The sequence below is a fragment of the Bos mutus genome, chromosome 12 (genome assembly GCF_027580195.1).
Source record: "Bos mutus isolate GX-2022 chromosome 12, NWIPB_WYAK_1.1, whole genome shotgun sequence".
NCBI classification, from domain to species: Eukaryota; Metazoa; Chordata; class Mammalia; order Artiodactyla; family Bovidae; genus Bos; species Bos mutus.
This window is the reverse complement of record NC_091628.1, coordinates 70,181,823-70,201,028: the sequence shown is the minus strand read 5'-3', so window position 1 is coordinate 70,201,028 and position 19,206 is coordinate 70,181,823. Positions and strand designations below refer to the sequence as shown.

Here is a 19,206-nt window from a genome sequence, read left to right as displayed (position 1 = left end):
AAGGAATAGACTAGAGATGCCTGCAACTGAGGTAATGGATGCCGTCTGTTCTCACACGGAACCCAGCGGCCAGACGCCGTCCTCCTCGCGGAGCTCCGTCGCGGCCGGGCACTCAGGAGCTGTCAACGGGAAAGAACTCGGCCAAAGGCAGACATAAACCCAGGACTCAGCAGCCGGGCGCTCGACCCCGCGGGAAGCACAAAGGGTTAGTGTTAGTGCGTGGAAGGGAGACCGGCCGCACCGCCTGCTCCCGGAGCTTCGGGGCGCGGCAGGGGCTGGAGGCCCGTCACTTCCGGGCGCGGGAGGGCTGCCGGGGGCCGCCGCGCTCCACACTGGGCGCCTGAGACCAGCGATCTGATTGGTCTGCGCGGGGGGCGCGGCGCCAAAGTCGTGTGAGCGCGCGCCCGCCCGTCCTGGGGCCGCGCGCACGTTCGCGCGTCCGGAGCCCGCGCCTGCGCCTCGCCGCCATTCGGGAGGCCGCCGCGCCCCAGGCCTTGGCGGAGCCGCCGGGACCGCGAGCTTCCCCCTCCTTTCCGGCCCGGATGCCGGCCGCGGCCCGCTGGTGAGGAGCGCGGCGGGCGGGGAGGGCCGTCCCCGGACCGCTGCCCCGAGGAGGCTTGGGCCTGCCGCCGACGAGGGCCCCAGGCGCGGCCGCAGGTCGGGTGGGGCCGCGGGCCTTGGGGCGGGAGCCGTGCGTCATCCCGCCCGAGGTCGGAAACGTTTTGTTTCAAACCGCACTGGGGCGACGGAACCCGGGCCCACGAGCTCCTGGTTCTGGAGGCGTTTTTTCTGCCCCTCGGCTGCGTGGGCTTTGTCATTAATGCCGCTTGGAAGTCAGGGGGCAACCCGTGGAGTGGGGTGGCGTGTATCTGATAACTCAGCAACAAAAGGCCGTTTAAAAGTGGGCAGAGGACTTCAGTGGGTATTTCTCCTGAGGAGATGTGCACATGGCCCCAAAGCACGTCGAAGGATGACTCTTAGCTATCAGCGTTGTGAAAATGGAAACCAGTATGCGATACCGCTTCACACTCGCTAATATTGGTAAAAAAAAAAAAAAGATTCTGAAGTGTTGATGAGGACCTGGAGAAATTGGAACAGTCCTGCTTTGCTGTCTGGGAAGTGAAATGATGCGGCTATCAGCTATGGAAAATGGTTTAGAAATTACCATTTGAAGTTACCAGTATGATCCAGCAGTTCCCCTCCTAGGTATAAATTCCAAAGAATTGAAAGCAGAGACCCAGGTACTTGTACACCAGTGTCCATAGCAGCCTTATTCAGAGTAGCCAAGAAGAGGGCTTCTCTGGTGGCTCAGTGAGGAAAAAACCTGGCTGCAATACGGGAGACCTGGGTTCGATTCCTGGGTTGGGAAGATCCCCTGGAGGAGGGCATCGCAACCCACTCCAGTATTCTTGCTTGGAGCCTGGTGGGCTGCAGTCCCTGGGGTGGCAAGGAGTCAGACACGACTGAGTGACTAAGTGCAGCACAGTCTTTATTCAACCATAATAGCCAAAGGAGGTAACAATCTACATGACTGTCAACGGATGAGTGGGGAAAAAATTGTGGTGTATACAGTGGGCTGCTGCATATCCTTGGAATGAAATTATGATGCATGCTTCAGTGTATACATGCTAAGTAGAAAAAGCCCGGCACAAAACCCCCAATATTTTATGATTCCTCTCAAAGAGGGAATTGTTGAATGGGTATAGAATTTCTGTTTGTGATGATTTTGGAAATGGATAATGGAAACGGCCATACAACATTGTGAATGTACTTAATGCCACTAGATTATGCATTTAAAAATGGTAAGTTGAATGGTTTATTAATTTTTAAAGTGGTATTTGAGAAAGAACCTGGATAGATAGCAGAACATTATTGTGGTCCTTCATCAGATGCTATTTGCCTGACCCTGAGTAAGTTGTTAATGTCTAGGTTTCAATTTCCTTACCTGTAAAGTTTGCTTATTCCTGTAGCATAAAAATCCATGCTTCAGGATTCAGCGAATTCTTGGCAAGCATTTTTGCCTCCTGCTGGTTGTGGAAGCATTTTCCCTGCAAAAAGTTGTTGAGATGCTTGAAGATAGTGGTAGTCTGTTGGAGAGAGGTCAGGTGAATATGATGGATGAGGCAAAACTTCCTAGCCCAGTTCATTCCACTTCTGAAGCATTGGTTGTGTGACATGTGGTTGGATGTTGTTGTGGGGAAGAATTGGGCCCTTTCTGTTGACCGGCGCCAGCTGCAGGTGTTGCAGTTCAGGGTGTATCTCATGGATTTGCTGAGCATACATCTCTGGTGTCATGATTTTGCCGGGATTCAGAAAGCTGTAGTGGATCAGACGGGCAGCAAACCACCAGACGATGACCATGACCTTTTTTGGGTGCAAGTTTAGCTTTGAGAAGTGCTTTGGAGCTTCTTCTCAGTCCAAGCACTGAGCTTGTCATCGTTGGTTGTTGTATAAAATCTACTTTTTGTTTCACATCATAATCTGATGGAGAAATGAATCATTGTTGCATAGAATAAGAGAAGACAACACTTCAAAAGGATGATTTTGTGTGTGTGTGTGTGTGTGTTCAGCTGATGAGCTGGCCACTTATCAAGCCTTTTTACCTTTCCCATTTGCTTCAAATTCTGAACAACTGTAGAATGGTTGATGTTGAGTTTTCTGGCAACTTCTCATGTAGTTGTAAGAGGATCAGGTTTGATGATCGTCTCAATTGATCATTGTCAACTTTGGTGGCAAGCCACTGCACTCCTCATCTTCAAGGCTCTTGTCTCCTTGGTAAAACTTCTTGAACTACCACTGCACTCTACTTTCGTTAGCAGATTCTGGACCAAATGCATTGCTGATACTGTGAATCGTCTCTGGTGCACTTTATGAGCCATTTTGAACTCGAATAAAAAAACCACTTGAATTTGCCTTTTATCTAACATCCTTTTCCTAGTCTAAAATAAACAGCAAGTAATGTCATTAGCAAAAAGAAGCCATAAAGTGAGAAATGCATGTTAAAATGATGTATATCGTGACCACATTTATTTAAGAATGTATTCCAGTATCAAACAGCAAAGTTTAACAATGCAAAACCACACTTTTTCATCAGCCTAATACTTTAATGGCTGCATTCACCATCCGCAGTGATTTTGCTGCCCAAGAAAATAAAATCTGTCACAGCTTTCACCTTTTCTCCATTTACCATGAAGTGATGGGACTGGATGTCATGATCTTAGTTTTTTGAATGTTGAGTTTTTTGAATGTTGTCAGGCCAGTTTTTTCACTCTTCTCTTTCACCCTCATCAAGAAACTCTTTAGTTCCTCTTCGCTTTCTGCCATTAGAGTAGTATCATCTGTATATCTGAGGTGGTTGATATTTCTTTGGCAGTCTTGATTCTAGCTTGTGATTCATCCAGCCTAGGATTTTGCTCTGTGTATATAATTTCATAGTGGATCATTAAATCGAAACTCAGCGAGGGCGATGTCGTGGATATTAGCTACCGTAATCTTTGGTGTCGTTTTATTAAACTTAATGTCTAGGCTTTGGATTGGACCCCTGTTGCTGTTGGAAGGGGCAGGATAGTGAGAAATTATCGGAATTCTAGAGGGCACAGGTTTTCACAGTGAAGTAGTTTTGATTACTCTTCCTTTTTTTTTTCAGGTCCAACTTCTCATCTCTGTCCCTCATGTACTGTACGTTGCTTTCTGTGGTCTAGGCAAAAAGCCATGTACACTTGCCTGCCCTTTGAAGACCATTTTAAAGAATTTTTCTAAGACAACTGGTAAGTCTGCTAATGAAAAAACATGGTGTACTGTATTTCTTCCTTGTTCTAAAAGTATTTGTCCTGAATTTATACCGTAATATTCTAGTAGCATTGCTTTGCATATATTTTTGTGTGCTTTTAACATTTTTCACTTTCTAACATATAAGCGAATATTTTATGATGAGTGCATTTTTAAAAAGTGCTTAGAGTTTTTAAGGAAAAACGTTAAAAGCATACATACCCATATTGATAGTGGTATATGAACATGTATTAATTGTGTTAGTTACAGAATCTGGTTTAGCAGTTGTTGGATCCATGCTAAGAAGGGCATACCTGATATAACTGGTGGAGAATAGAATAGAGTCCAGAATAGAATCACAAAACTTAGTAATTGCTAAATAGAATGCTGCATCTCAGGAAAAGAACATTATGTCGTTGATTACATGTGTAATCAATGTTGAGATGAAAACTATCCATTTGGGGTCAAAAACAGGCTGGATACCAGAGAATTAAAGATACAAATATGTAAGAAGAGAATGAAGTTATCATTATCATAGGAAAAATACTGAGTTATTAAAAAAGTATTTGAGAAGGCATAATTTAAAACACAGTCATAAGAGAAACAGTTTTAAATTTTTAATTTTTGTGTAAACCAATTGGTCAAAAAGTTCTTTTGGATTTTCCCATGATATGTTACGGAAAACCTGAATGAACTTTTTGGCCAACCCAATGTGTAGTTTAGGGGGAAAAAAAAGTCAAAGTCAAGAGACAAATGGTAAATTGAGAGGGTAGTTTCTATAAAATGACTGACTTCTTTTATATACAAAGACTATTTACAAATAATTAAAAAAATGCATAAAGTACATCCTAGAAAAAAGATATACACGTGGCTGATAAAAAGGGAGGATACTCAGTCTTTCTCATTAAAGAACGTTAAAACAATAGTGAGATGTCAGTTTTCACCTAAGGAGTAGCAAGGGTTTGAAGTGTAATGATCCTCTGGTGATGAGGGAATTGGGAATTCTTGAATTATCCCTCACATAGACGCACTTGGTATGTAAGGTATGTAATAGTGCTGCAGATTTTTGAGAGTTTGGTGAAACATTAGTTTCAGTTGCAAATAGCCTTCGAAACATTTCTAGGAATTTCCCCTACAAAAATACCCTCACATTCAAAGATCTGTATAAGGAATTTCAGTGCTTAGCCTGTGTGTAAAGATACCCTAGGAAATGCCTTCTAATTCAGCAGAAGCCTGTATGTGCTCTTACTGTAGAAATAGAAACTTGGTCCAGTTGCTCTTAGAGTCACCAAAACACGTTCCTCTCACTTCCTTGCGATCTGGCCCTGTTGTTTCTCCTGAGCCACAGACTTCTCTTCTTTAAATGGAAGCTCATTGCAGAAAAATGTTTAATACCTCATTTGTATAGAATGTATTCGTGCCCTTTTGTAAACATAGAACTTCTCTTTAGTGATACGTAAGTACAGTGACAACCCCTGGGAAGTGATACTGTGAATGTCTTGTCCGCATGAATGAGTATGTGAGTTTTTCTTAACTTTTACTGCCTAAGAAGATTAGCTTAAAAGTTTAAAAGTCCTGTTTTCTGGCAAACAAGTTGCCTCAAGGGTGTCCTCCATCTGAATTGCTGTTTTGGCAAACCCCCTCACAGCCTTTAAGGTCTCTGCTGAGAGCCTTCTCTGTGTTGTCTTCCACATTCGTATCTTCTCAACTGATGTAAGTACCACATTGTAAGACACCCCTAAAACCCAAACACCTAGAAGAGCATAGGGCACGAAATAATTAATTCATTAAATGAATGGATAAAAACACATTAGGATGGATAAAGCATTACAAGATAAGTTGTCTTTTTTTTTTAAAAGTTGTCTTTTCACAGTTAGATTTAGTTTAACAAGCACTTTGTAAAGTGGGTCTAAAGTTTCTTGCTCTGCCTGAATAGCCTAGCTTTAACTTTGACATTTACTCAGCCTTTGTGTGCTAACAGCTTGTTGATTCAGGGTATTAAAGTGTAAGGCACATGCAGTAGATAATTCTGGAATCAGGCTTGGGTTCCTGACAGTCTTATAACCTGGGTAATTGACTTTGAACATTAGGTTCGTCATCTGTAGATGAAAATAATATTGGAGTCATATTGTTAGGATTAAATGAGACGATATATGTAAAAATAGCAGAGTTCCTGGGACTTGGTTAAAAAAATTAGTTATATTTTCCCCTTCTCTTCACAGTCTTTATAGAGATATTTATAATAAATGCATGTGCCATTCTAGACTTAAAATTTTTCAAGTATAGAATGGACTAGAAATAGCATTTCATTCAAATTATGATCCCTGAAAATCATTCATTTATTTCTCCTTCGTTGCAGCACTGTTTTTAAAGAATAAAATCGTGTATGTTAGAAAAATGGAAGTATTCCAGGAGCTTCGTAAGACGTCGGCACGCTTGGAGTGTGACCACTGCAATTTCAGAGGCACAGACTATGAAAACGTACAAATCCACATGGGTACCATCCATCCAGAATTTTGTGATGAAATGGATGCCGGTGGGTTAGGTAAAATGATATTTTACCAGAAAAGTGCAAAGCTGTTTCACTGCCATAAATGCTTTTTCACCAGCAAGATGTACTCTAATGTATACTATCACATCACGTCTAAACATTCTGCTGCAGAGAAATGGAATGAGAAACCAAAAAATCAGTTCAACAAAGAAGGAGAACCTGTGAAAAGTCCCCCTCTTCCTGAACACCAGAAAACAGCCTCCAGTTCAGCAGAGCTCCTGAAGCCTGCCCCTGCCCTTTCTATAGAAACACAGAAACTTGGCCCAGTTGCGTCTCCAGAATCACCAGAACCAGCTCCTCTTCCTTCCCTGGACTCTCAGAAGCCTGGCCCTGTTGTTTCTCCTGAGCCACAGACACCTTCTCTTCCTTCTCCTGAGCCTCCAAAACCGGCCCCTGTCTCTTCTCCTGAACTTCCAAAACCAGCCCCTCTCGTTTCTGAATCTCAGAAACTAGTCCCTGTTCCTTCTCCAGAACCACAGAAACTTGCTCCTGTGTCTCCTGAGCCAATAAAGGCCACTCTGACTAATCCCAAACCCCAGAAACACTCCCATTTCCCAGAAACATTGGTGCCGCCTTCCGCCCCATCCCCCGAGTCACCAGTACTAGCTGCCTCCCCAGAACCTTGGGGACCGTCCCCAACTGCATCTCCGGAGTCTCGGAAGCCAGCCCAGACTGTCTCCCCTGAGCCGAGGAAGCTGTCCCCATCAGTGTCTCCTGAACCTTGGAAGCTGTTCTCTGCTGTCTCCTCAGAGCCTCGGAGGCCAGCCCCATCTGTGTCACCAGGCTCTTGGAAGCCAGGGCCACCTGGATCCCCCAGGTCTTGGAAATCCAGTCCGTCAGCAGCATCAGGACCTTGGAAGCCAGCTAAACCTGCTCCATCTGTGTCTCCTGGACCTTGGAAACCGACTCCATCCGTGTCCTCCGCCTCCTGGAAGTCTTCATCAGTCTCGTCTGGTTCCTGGAAATCTCCTCCTGCGTCTCCTGAGTCCTGGAAGTCTGGCCCACCAGAGCTGCGAAAGACCACTACCACCTTGTCACCTGAACACTGGAAGACAGTTCCTCCAGAGTCTCCTGAGCTTCGCAAACCTGGCCCAACACTGTCCCCAGAGATCCGGAGTCCAGCAGGATCTCCAGAGCTCAGAAAGCCCTCAGGGTCTCCAGAGATTTGGAAGTTTTCTCCTGATCAGCGGAAAACATCTCCTGCTTCAGTTGATTATCCTGAGTCCCAGAAAAGTTCCCGTGGTGGTTCCCCTGATCTCTGGAAGTCTTCCTTTTTCATCGAACCTCAGAAACCTGTCTTCCCTGAGATACGGAAACCAGGTCCTTCTGGGCCATCTGAGTCCCCAAAAGCAGCCTCTGATATCTGGAAGCCTGTTCTCTCTGTCAGTACTGAGCCTAGAAAGCCTTCCCTGTTTTCTGAGCCTACCAAAACCGCCCCTCCTGCTTCTCCTGAACCACGAAAACGTGCTCTTTTTCCAGAGCCCCGGAAGCATGCCCTTTTCCCTGAACTTCCAAAGTCTGCCATCTTCTCGGAGTCTCAAAAGGTAGTTGAGCTTGGTGATGAACCACAGGCAGATGCCATTGATGATCAAAAGTGTGATGTTTTAGTTCAGGAAGAACTAATGGCTACACCTAAGAAACTCTTCGAAGACACTTTATTTCCTTCCTCAAAGAAGCTCAAGAAAGACAACCAAGAGAACTCTGACGCTGAGCTTAGTAGCAGTGAGTGTATCAAAGCAGATTTGGATGCAGTAGATGGTAAGGGCCAAGAATCCAGCAGTGACCAAGAGCAGGTTGATGTGGAATCTATTGATTTTAGTAAAGAGAACAAAATGGACATTACTAGTCCAGAGCAGTCCAAAAATGTATTGCAGTTTACTGAAGAAAAAGAGGCTTTTATCTCTGAAGAAGAGATTGCAAAATACATGAAGCGTGGAAAAGGAAAGTATTATTGCAAAATTTGTTGCTGTCGTGCTATGAAAAAAGGTGCTGTTTTGCATCATTTGGTTAACAAGCATAATGTCCATAGTCCTTACAAATGTACAATTTGTGGAAAAGCTTTTCTTTTAGAATCTCTCCTTAAAAATCATGTAGCTGCTCATGGGCAAAGTTTGCTTAAATGTCCACGTTGTAATTTTGAATCAAATTTTCCAAGAGGCTTTAAGAAACATTTAACTCATTGTCAAAGCCGGCATAATGAGGAAGCAAATAAAAAGCTGATGGAAGCTCTGGAACCTCCACTGGAGGAGCAGCAAATTTGATTTTTAAACATGATGTGGATATGTGCTGTACAGAGTTGTCTGTTGAACCCATTTGTTGAAAGTATCGGTTAGAAAGCCTAGTTGGGCCAGTAGATGCTGATGTTTGTGGTGTACTGTGTTTGTCTCAGTGGTGTTACAAAGAATAAGTGTTATTTTTTTCTTGGTCTCTTGTTTATGTGGCTGTTGTATAAGTCAATAAATGCATATTGTATATTCCATATGGGTAAAATTTCTCTAATTTCTTTAGTATATTTGAGTAATAGGAAGAGGTAGGTGTTCTGTATAACAAGACTAAGTCGTACCCAGTTGGAAATGTCTAGTTAAATCTTTTTTGTGCAACTAATTTTGGACAATGGAAATTAGGCATGAAAATTCTGAGAAGTTTTGTTCTCTTAAGTGTGTTTTCAGATCATAAAAGTTATTTTAAAGTTTCTATTTGGTCATAAAATATTAGTTTATTAATCTTGAACCACTTTTAGGTGTTTATTAGCTTTTATGTCATGGAAGTTTGGAGTCTCAGGGTTGCCGATTTTCTGCTAAAAGAGGGGAAATTGAGTCAGTTTAAAATATAGTTTGCAGTCTTCTCCTGTAGGAAACAGAAACGGGTGTGATTTTAGGTCTTGTCCTTAGTTGATTCCTTTGGGGTCTTCCATTCTGTACCCTACCCCGGCTCTGGCCCTTCCCTTCCCTGTGGGCTCATACCCACAGGTGACCCTTACTTGCCAAATGTGGTACGAGTTGCACCTCCTCCTGGGCCTTACGCACCATCTTTTGGGGCTTCAGACCAAGGTCATGAGCAGAACTGAAAGTCTTCCAGATTCACCACAAAAAGTTTTATAAATAAACATTACTGTTTAAGAAATACGTCAGTTCTGTGTTTTTCACAGTTGTTACTGTAAGTACTTGGTGCCTGTTTATGGATTGTTTTATTCTAAAATATTTTGTCAAATGTGTATCAACCAAATTAAAAACAAAGGCTTTCATGTTAGCAACATCTTCCTGTGTGTTTTCTTTTGTGTAATTATTTCCAGTTTCCACTTGTTTTCACACTGATTTTCATATCTGGAGCAGCATTTTCTAAGCTCCTTTTTCTCAGGGTGGTCAGGTAGGTTCAGGGACTGTACGGTCATCCCTTGGTGCCCACAGGGAATTAGTTCCATGACACCCTGCAGATACCAAAATCCATGGATGCTCAAGTCTCTTAAAAGCATGTAATGTTTGTGTTTAACCTGCGCATGTCCTCCCATACTTTAAATCATCTCTAGATAACTTAGAGTGCCTAACACAATGTAAGTGCATTGTAAATAGTTATCAGCAAGTGGCAAATTCAAGTTTTGCTTTATGGAACTTTCTGGAAATTTTTTCGAATATTTTTGATCCATGATTGGTTGAATCCATGCAAGTGGAAACCAAGGATGCACGAGTCCTAGCTTCATGAGGCTTTGTATGAAAATTCTCATCAATCCACGCTAGCCTATTAAAGGGCACTTAATCCTGGTGGTGGTCAGTCCTGACTGCTTCATTTAAACAATAGGGAGCATTTATTGTCGTAAGGATTCTGATTTGTAGCCAGAAATGAGATATTGGCTTATGCACTTGAATTCCATCAAACAAGCAGCTCCAGACCTGTCATTTCAGAGAACATGATCTGGCAGGGAAGGCACTGCTTGGTGGGATTGTTGGTTTGCACTGGGCAGCTTAACAACAAGCTTGTGAGTTGTGCAGTTGACTCCTAGACATGATGCCAACAGGCAGCTGGGGGAAGGTGTCTTGGATACAGCTGTCTTTAATATGCTGACTTGATTAAAATTATGAGTAGAAAAACAAGGGGCCTCCAGTGCCCAGAAACTGTTTTGAAGCCTGCAATCAAAACAACCATGTCTGAGCATGTAACAGCATGCAACAGGTTCTTTGGAGTCATATCTTTCGGTGCAGTCTTCTCAGAGAGTCCTCTATGTCTGCTCAAGGGGAATCTAGCTAGATCCTATAACTGGGCATCTCATGTTGGTGTTTAATAATGCTGTCATAAGATGGATTTGGTGCTAGATTAAGTAGCTGTGCTGCATGTGTAGTTTGGCATTAAGGCCAATTTTAGTTGAGTAAACCACCATGTTCTTGGCTCACCTCAGTTGTAAGCTTCCCATTTTTTTCTCCTTTTACCTCTAAGGGGTAAACTGTCCTTAGTTTAGAACCTATTTACTTTCTTTTTACTTTTTCATTTGTTTATGTATTTTTGGCTGTGTAAGAATTTTCCACAATGTGATCCACACAGTCAAAGGCAATGAAGCAGTCACTGAATTGATTGTGACTTTATGCTTCTGGTGCCAAAGAAACGAGATTTCTTTGAGGAACACATACAGATTGCCATTAGACACATGAAAAATGCTCAGCATCCCTATCTGTTCAGTTCAGTCGCATGGCTCTTAGGAAATTCTGGAGGAATATATCAAAAAGAACGGGTTTCCCAGGCCAGATTAGATGTAAAGAGCCTGTCTGCCAATGCAGGAGAAGTAAGTTCAATCCCTGGGTGGGGAAGACGCACTGGAGGAGGGCATGGCAACCCACTTCAGTATTCTTCCCTGAAATACTATGGACAGAAGAGCCTGGCAGGCTACAGACCACAGGGTCCACAGAATCAAACATGACTGAAGGGTTAGGGGTTAGGGTTTAGGGTTAAGGTTAGGGTTAGGATTTAGGGTTAGAGTTGGGGGGTTGGGAGGGTAGAGGAGGGGGTCAGGAGTGTGGAGAAGGGGGTCGGCAGTGTGGAGGAGGGTGGGAGGATGGAAGGCCTGCTGTCTGCACATAAGTCCCCACCCCCGACCATCTTCAGAATTGCTCATTCGTGTAGCAAGCATCCTAGTTGGGTTTTCACCTGTGTAACTGGTGGGTTCTTATTGAGCAATGTGAACAGTGACATTAAATGTCCTCAGTCAGGACTAGATACTTAACTATGCCACATACAGGTGTAAGAACCTGGGGAGGCATGTGCAGCCAGTACCCCTAGGAAAAGGGTTCAGACTTGACCCTTCAACATTTTGGGGTCCAATCACTGCTTTATCATTTATGAGGGCCCAGTTCTGACTCTAAGGGTTCTGTAATCCAGCCTCCATCCTCCTTTAATGAGACCCACACTTCTAGGATCCTACAGAGCAGGGCCTGTGTGAGTTCTCTGTGGCTTCTCTAACAAACAACCACATGTTGGGTGATTTAAAGCAGCAGGAGTTCATCCTCCCCCAGTACTGGAAACCAGACACCTGAGATCAAGGGCTGAGGTCCCTCCAGAGGCTCCAGGATAGGAGCCTTCCTGCCTTCTCCAGCTTTGGGGCTCCAGGGGTCCCGGGGCTTGTGGCCCCGTCCTTCCCACCTCTGCCTCCATCTTCACAAGGCTTCTCATCTGTGTCCTCTTTCATCTCTTATAAGGACTCTGGCAGTTGGATTGAAGGTCACCCTAACCCTAGATGACCTTACCTTGAGATCCTTAACTATTATCTACAAAGACCCTTTTCCCAGATATGGCCCTGTTCCCGTGTTTTGGGGGACACATCTTTTGGGGCCACCATTTACCCCATTATCTGTATATAAAATAACCCTTATTTTAGGAGATCACCACAGGCCCATATAGACGGGCACAGACAGCGGCCACACTCGTGGCGTCTGGAGAGAATCAGGATCCTGGAGTCACCTGGAACAGATCATGCCTGGCTTCATCAGGTGAGGGGAATCACAGGGAGGAGTGGGGCATGGTCTTGTTCAGGCTTCAGAAAGACCATGTTGGGTGGGATGTGAGACGCACCGTGAGGGCAGGAAGCTTTGTAGGGCCTGATGGAGGGATTAGGCTTGGGCCAGGGCTGTGGGTGTAGAGTGGAATTAGTGTGGGGATTGGCCATATGCCCTGGAGAAGGAGCTGACAGTCCCTGGGGCACAAGGAACTGGGAACCTGGGAGGCTTCTGTGTTTCTGAACCAAACTTGAGTCCACACACCTGAGAGCAGTAAAGCCAGTCGTCTGACACCAGGTGCAGTAAAGGAAAGTGCAGCATTAACTGTAAAGGCACCAATACGTGGAGACAGGTAACTCGTGCTCTAAACCCTGAAATCCCCGAAGGGCTTCAGGAAAGCAGTATTACGGGCCACATGAGGGAGGGGGTGACAGAGAACTGCTGGTGCACGGTTCTCTGGTTGGTGAGGTAACAGGCGGCTAACCTCACAAATTCTCAGGCACTGGACACTCTGGGGGTGACGTGTTCATGCTCATCAAGTAGTTAACTTCTTCCACTCAGTTGGGCTTTTAGCAGCTGTTACACAACTCCCTGAATGTGCCTCAGATACTGTTGTCTCCATACTTCAGAGAGGAGTTACAGCAGAGGATACGGGACGGGGTCTGTTCTGGGAGGGCCCCATTGGCTCCTGCTTGGTTATACCAGGTGTCTGGGCTCAGCCAGCTGGAGAAGTTGGGGCTGCCTTCTGGGCGTGGGAAGCAGCAGGATCTCAGTCCTTGAGGGGCCTGTTAGTCTCCAGGATGAGATGGGGAGGCTGTGGATGGACAGATGCACCTGGCCTAGGAGAGGGGTACAGGCTGGAAATGTCACTGGAATCATTGCAGGGAGGAAGGGGAAAGGCCAGGAGGGGGCAGGTTGGTTATAGCACCTATGTGCAGGTGATGGTGGTCCTGTTGGACACAACTCAGAGCCATAAGGAGTGGTGGTCAGGGGCTCAGCTTCGTTCTCTTGTTCTTTGTTTATCTGTAACTTCCCACTCCTGCAGCGAGGAGCCTGGCCCCCACCATTTGCATTTGTCAGGTCTTTTCTCCTCTTCAGATAACGTGTACAGTGGTCTCAGAATTGCTAGCTACTGCACTCTGGAACGGAGAAGGCAATGGCACCCCACTCCAGTACTCTTGCCTGGAAAATCCCATGGACAGAGGGGCCTGTTGGGCTGCAGTCCATGGGGTCGCTAGGAGTCGGACACGACTGAGCGACTTCACTTTCACTTTTTGCTTTCATGCATTGGAGAAGGAAATGGGAACCCACTCCAGTGTTCTTGCCTGGAGAGTCCCAGGGATGGCGGAGCCGGGTGGGCTGCTGTCTCTGGGGTTGCACAGAGTCGGACACGACTGAAGTGACTTGGCAGCAGCAGCACTCTGGAAAGATCTGTATAAAATGAAGCCCAGTGTTTATGTGCAGGCCATTTTGCCTTTTGTGTATCTATTCATTCATTTCCAAAGTCAACACATTTCGCCCCATCTCCTACAGTGAGATATCTTTTCAGTGCATTTCTAATGTGGTTAGGTTTTATTGCATTTTGTATTCTGTTCTGCGACTCTCCTACACCCTGAATAACTATACTTGAGTAGATTGTTTGATCCTTTGGGCTATACAAATCGATAAGCGTAGACAAATGCATAGTGACAGGGGTCCATCCTAAAGCATCACAGGGAATACTTCAGCCCCTTCAGCAGAGGATCTGCTTATCATCTGTGTAGCTGTGCTTTTCCTAGAATGTCATAAATGAGGTCATACCCCAGACTGTATTCTTTCACTGAGTGATAGCACGTGAGAGTTAACCATGCTTTTCAAGGTCTGGTGGTTCATTCCTTACTACTGATGAGTAATACTCCATTGCATGTGTATGGGAGGAAAAACAATTTTCACTCTGCCCTTCCATAATACAAGACAAATCACCAGGAGAAAAAACAGAGGCATACCTCCTCTATGCTTCCCTGGTGGCTTTGTGGTAAAGAATCTGCCTGTAATACAGGAGACTTGGGTTTGACCCCTGGGTTGGGAAGATCCCCTGGAGAAGGAAATGGCAACCCACTCCAGTATTCTTGCCTGGGGAATCCCATGGACAGAGGAGCCTGGCTATAGTCTGTGGTGTTGCAAGGAGGTGAACATGACTTAGTGACTAAAACAACAAATAGCTTCTGTATACAGGGGAGCTACCAAATAAACCTGAGTCACTCCCTGAAATGTCCAAAGTCATCACCTTAAATGCTATCTTCAGCTAAAAACAAGACCCTGAAGGATGGGAGAAGCCCATTATGGAAGGTAATTACACAAAACACAGTAAAGAAGGGTATGATTGTTTATAGATTTTAGTCGGGACCTCTCCATTGATAAGTTACTTGAGTTTTAATTGTCCTTTTATTTCTGGTGCAAACAGGGACAACCCTTAAATGAAGAGATTTCTCTGTTGTAAATGTCCATCACAAAACGGCAATTGCTACTTAGTTTACTGAGAGTCCTCTTTTTTTTTTTCATGGAAGTGGACTTAAGCAATCCTCACAGCAGAGAGGCATATTTTGGGGTGGCATGTTCTACTTGCTTTGACATGGATATACCCCAATTTGATTATGCATTCATCTATTGAAGGATACCCTGATTACTTTTAACTATTATGGGTAGTGCTGCTGTGCCTAAGTTCATCTTTGTTTGCGTTTGGGCATGGATTTTTCAAAGCAGTTTCCTAAATACTGGAAGTACGATTGTTGGCTCTCAAGGTGAGGTGTGCTTAGCTTTAGAGAAAACTGCCCAACTGTGTTACAAGGTGGCTATGCATGCATCCCACCAGCAGTGAGGGAGCGTTCCTGCTATTCCTCAGCCTCCAGCAATTGGTATTGTCATATATTTAGAGTTTAGCAGCCCTAATATGTGTAGTGTGATAGCTTGTGACTTTAATTTGTAATTCCCTAATGGTGTATGGTGTATGATGTTGAGTGTGTTTCTGTTTTGTACTATCTGTATAACTTTTTTTTGGCTGTGTGTCTCTTCAGATCTTTACTTGTTGTTTATAGGGTTGTTCAAGAGGTCTTTCTCTATTTTGTGTCCAAATCCTGTATCAGAATTTTTCAAATATTTTTCTTCCAGTTTGTGGCTTGTATTTTGATTTTCTGAATGAGGTCTTTCAGAATAGACATCTTTATTTCTATAAAGTCCACAATATTTTTCTTTTGTAGACTGACAGCTCGTGTGTTAAAACTCAAAGCTCATGATATACAGGCCAAACCCAGGGTCATGTAGATTTTCTATGTTCATGTCCACAATTTTGATAGTTTCAAATTTTAAATGTCTGTTAATAAATTTGAGAGAATTTGGTGACTACGTTTCATTCTATACAGTTTCAAGTTAATTATTCCTTAACTATTTTGGAGAAGTTTTGGATATTGGCAATATTTCCGGACACGACTGAGTGACTTCACTTTCACTTTTCACTTTCATGCATTGGAGAAGGAAATGGCAACCCATTCCAGTATTCTTGCCTGGAGAATCCCAGGGACGGCAGAGCCTGGTGGGCTGCCATCTCTGCGGTCGCACAGAGTCGGACACGACTGAAGCGACGCAGCAGCAGCAGCAGCAGCAGCAGCGTGAGTGAGGCTTGATCTGCAGTTCCCATTGGCTGGCAGGGAGCGAGGAGCCCGCCTCCTCGACCACCCCCACCCCAAGCGGAATTCCCGCTCTGCCTGAGCACCTGGCTGCCTGTGGCTGCTGACTGGAGTCTGGTCTCCTCAGGACCCACTGGGGTTTCAGCTTTGGGACGTTGTGGGGTTCAGTTCAGGCTGACGGGAGTCTCTGGTCTCCTCAGGACCCGCTGGGGCTTCAGCTTTGGGACATTGTGAGACTCAGTTCAGGAAGACAGGGAGTCTGGCCTCCTCAGGACCTGCTCAGGCTTTGGCCTTGGGACACTGTGGGGTTCACTTCAAGCTGACGGGAGATGGGTCTCCTCAGGACCATTGGTGTTTCGGCTTTGGGACATTGTGGGGTTAGTTCAGGCTGAATGGGTGTCCTTGTAAAGCACGGGGAATAAACATGATGCCCCAGGAAGCTGTATCACAGACACACTGTTTTGCGTCGCTCTTGCCCGGAACTGGGGCCGTGCATGCTCCAGTTAGAGATGCGTGTAGGCGTGCTGTCCTTGGAGTTAATCAGAGCAACTAAACGGAAAAACGATCCAAGTGACTCCCGACACTGCCAGTGCGGTCGTGAAGGGGAAAGGCTTGAGCCGTATTGCAGGACCGGAATACGGAAAGTGTGTGCTAGCTTCCTGCACTCGCGTTCCAGAACACTTCAGAAGGACCGAGGGGATCTCTGAAGCCCTTACTAGGAGAAGAGAGTCCGTGAACCCAGCGGCCTTGGCGGCGTGGGCAGGCGGAGAAGGCGGCGTGGGCGTGGCCGTCCCTGCGCAGCTGTCTCCTGACCGTCGCGCAGGGGCCTTTCCACGGCGAGTTCCCCTGTTTACAACAGGCGGTGGATCAGGCCCTCTGAGAGGCTGGACCACAGTGGGAGCTGCTGAGTAGCTCAGGTCCTGGGGATGCTCCTGTGAGCCACACGTCTCAGGGGGAGGAGTCAGGAGGAGACAGCGGCCCAGAAGGGCAAGGGCCAAGGAAAGGGCCTTAAAAAAGCTAAGTTCCAGATTCCCAGGAACCAGGTGTTTCCACTTTAGGTGGTGAGTCTGTGTGTCAGATGTCTGTCCCAGCGCTTGCACATGGGCTCCTGGAAGCCCTGGGCGGCTGCATGTGGCCCAGGGGCCCTGTGTGCCCGGCTGTCACCACACAGTGACGCTGCCCATGTGTCCACACCGGACCAGTCGGAGAGGACCCTCCTCCAGGCCCAGAGAGCAGGCTGGGAAGCAGGAGGACTGGAACGGGGTGGGGGCCCTGCTGTACCCCTTTATCTTCCCAGTTCTGGCTTTCTTTGCGCTAAGATCCTCAGGACCTGCTGGTGCTTCAGCTTTCGTCAGCTTATGCAGTCCCTGCCAGCAACAAAGAGTGAGTTTTTTCCATGCATTTCTAAGTCATTTATACTCTGCTGCATTCTGTGTTTCATTCTGTGACACTCCCATGTCCTAAATAACTAAATTTGAATAGATTATGATTTACTAATTGAGGTTTAAAGATCTATGGGTTTATACAAATGCACAGTGGTAGATATTCATCTGTAATGTCAGTTCAGTCACTCAATTGTGTCTGACTCTTTGCGACCCCATGAACTGCAGCCCGCCAAGCTTCTCTGTCCATCACCAACTCCCGGAGCTTACTCAAACTTATGTCCATCTAGTCGGTGGTGCCATCCAATCATTTCATCTGTAATGTATCAGATGGAATATTGAACCTCCTACCTCATAATCTTTTTCTAAGTCTGTTTTGTCTTTTTCAGAATGTTGTATAAATGGGGTCATTAGTGTGTAGACTGAATTCTTTCACTTGGCAATATACATGTAAGATTCATCCATGATTTTTGCTTGGTTTGACGGTTCATCCTGTTATATTTCCGAATACTATTCCGTTGCATGTGTTTTGGAGGAAAAATAATGTTCCCTTTACATTTCTCTTTTCCTCATTGAGACTTTCCCCCACAATGAAAGGCAGATGAACTGGAGGAAAACAGAAGCTTATTACCATGCATACCCCCTATATGCTTGTAAGGTACCTAGGAAAACCTGAAATGGCCCAAGCCTGTGATTTATGTGCTATCTTTAGCTAAGAACAAAAGAAAGATATTGTAGGGGGTGCGGTGGAATGATTTGGGAGGTTTGGAGGCAAAGCACAGTAAACAGGGGTCTGGATACTATGCAGATTTACATCCAGGACATCTCCATGGACTAGCTTCTCTTAAGACTTAGTTATCCTTCCATTTCTGGTACACAGGTGGAGACAGCCTTACAAGTGGAGATTTCCATAATAAAGGTAAATTTAATTCCTAAAAAGGTATTTTCAAACATTCTCCTGGATCTGCTGTTTTTTAAATGTCAGTCCAGAATTATCCTGATGTCAAAAGACACAACTTGGGGTGGCATATTCCGCTCCCCTTGATGTATATGTGCCCTAATTTGCTTATGAATTCATTTACAGAAGAACATTCTGATGTCTTTCAGTTTTTAACCAATTTTTAACCCAGAATAGAGCTACTGTGCTTTATTTTATGCTAGTTTTTGTTTGAACACAGTTTTTCAAAGCTGTTGTCTAAATACAAGAGGTGTAGTATTGCATCCTGGAGAAGGCAATGGCACCCCACTCCAGTACTCTTGCCTGGAAAATCCCACGGACGGAGGAGCCTGGTGGGCTGCAGTCCATGGGGTCGCTAGGAGTCGGATACGACTGAGCGACTTCACTTTCACTTTTCACTTTCATGCATTGAAGAAGGAAATGGCAACCTGCTCTGGTATTTTTGCCTGGAGAATCCCAGGGACGGCGGAACCTGGTGGGCTGCCGTCTATGGGGTCGCACAGAGTCAGACACGACTGCAGTGACTTGGCAGCAGTGGCAGCAGCAGTATTGCATCCTAGATGATGAGTCTGTTTAGCTTTGGAGAAAACTGTCAGACTGTCTTCCAAAGGTGGCTGTGCAGACATCCCACCAGGATCTTGAGTATGTTTTTTTTATGGTTGTTTACTATCAGTGTACCCTCTGTGGCCAGGTGTTTCTTATGGTTGTTTACTATCAGAGTACCCTCTGTGGCCAGGTGTTTCTATACTATCAGGTTGTTTCTTATGGTTGTTTACTATCAGAGTACCCTCTGTGGCCAGGTGTTTCTTATGGTTGTTTACTATCAGAGTACCCTCTGTGGCCAGGTGTTTCTTATGGTTGTTTACTATCAGAGTACCCTCTGTGGCCAGGTGTTTCTTATGGTTGT

General features: G+C 45.3%; 1 protein-coding gene across 5 annotated transcripts; it reads left to right on the top strand.

The window, feature by feature from the left end:
- Positions 1–409: 409 nt before the first annotated feature.
- Positions 410–8,798, top strand: CHAMP1 (chromosome alignment maintaining phosphoprotein 1). Of its 5 annotated transcripts, none has more exons than XM_070380665.1 (3): positions 410–562; positions 3,647–3,767; positions 6,128–8,798. In XM_070380665.1, the coding sequence occupies exon 3, from the start codon at positions 6,166–6,168 to the stop codon at positions 8,578–8,580; it is 2,415 nt and encodes an 804-aa protein (XP_070236766.1). In that variant the 5' UTR covers positions 410–562; positions 3,647–3,767; positions 6,128–6,165; the 3' UTR covers positions 8,581–8,798. The 5 variants fall into 5 exon arrangements, with proteins under 5 accessions (XP_070236766.1, XP_070236768.1, XP_070236769.1 ...); XM_070380667.1 differs by having other exon boundaries at positions 517–657; XM_070380668.1 differs by lacking the exon at positions 410–562 and adding an exon at positions 702–1,206.
- The last annotated feature ends 10,408 nt before the right edge of the window (positions 8,799–19,206 follow it).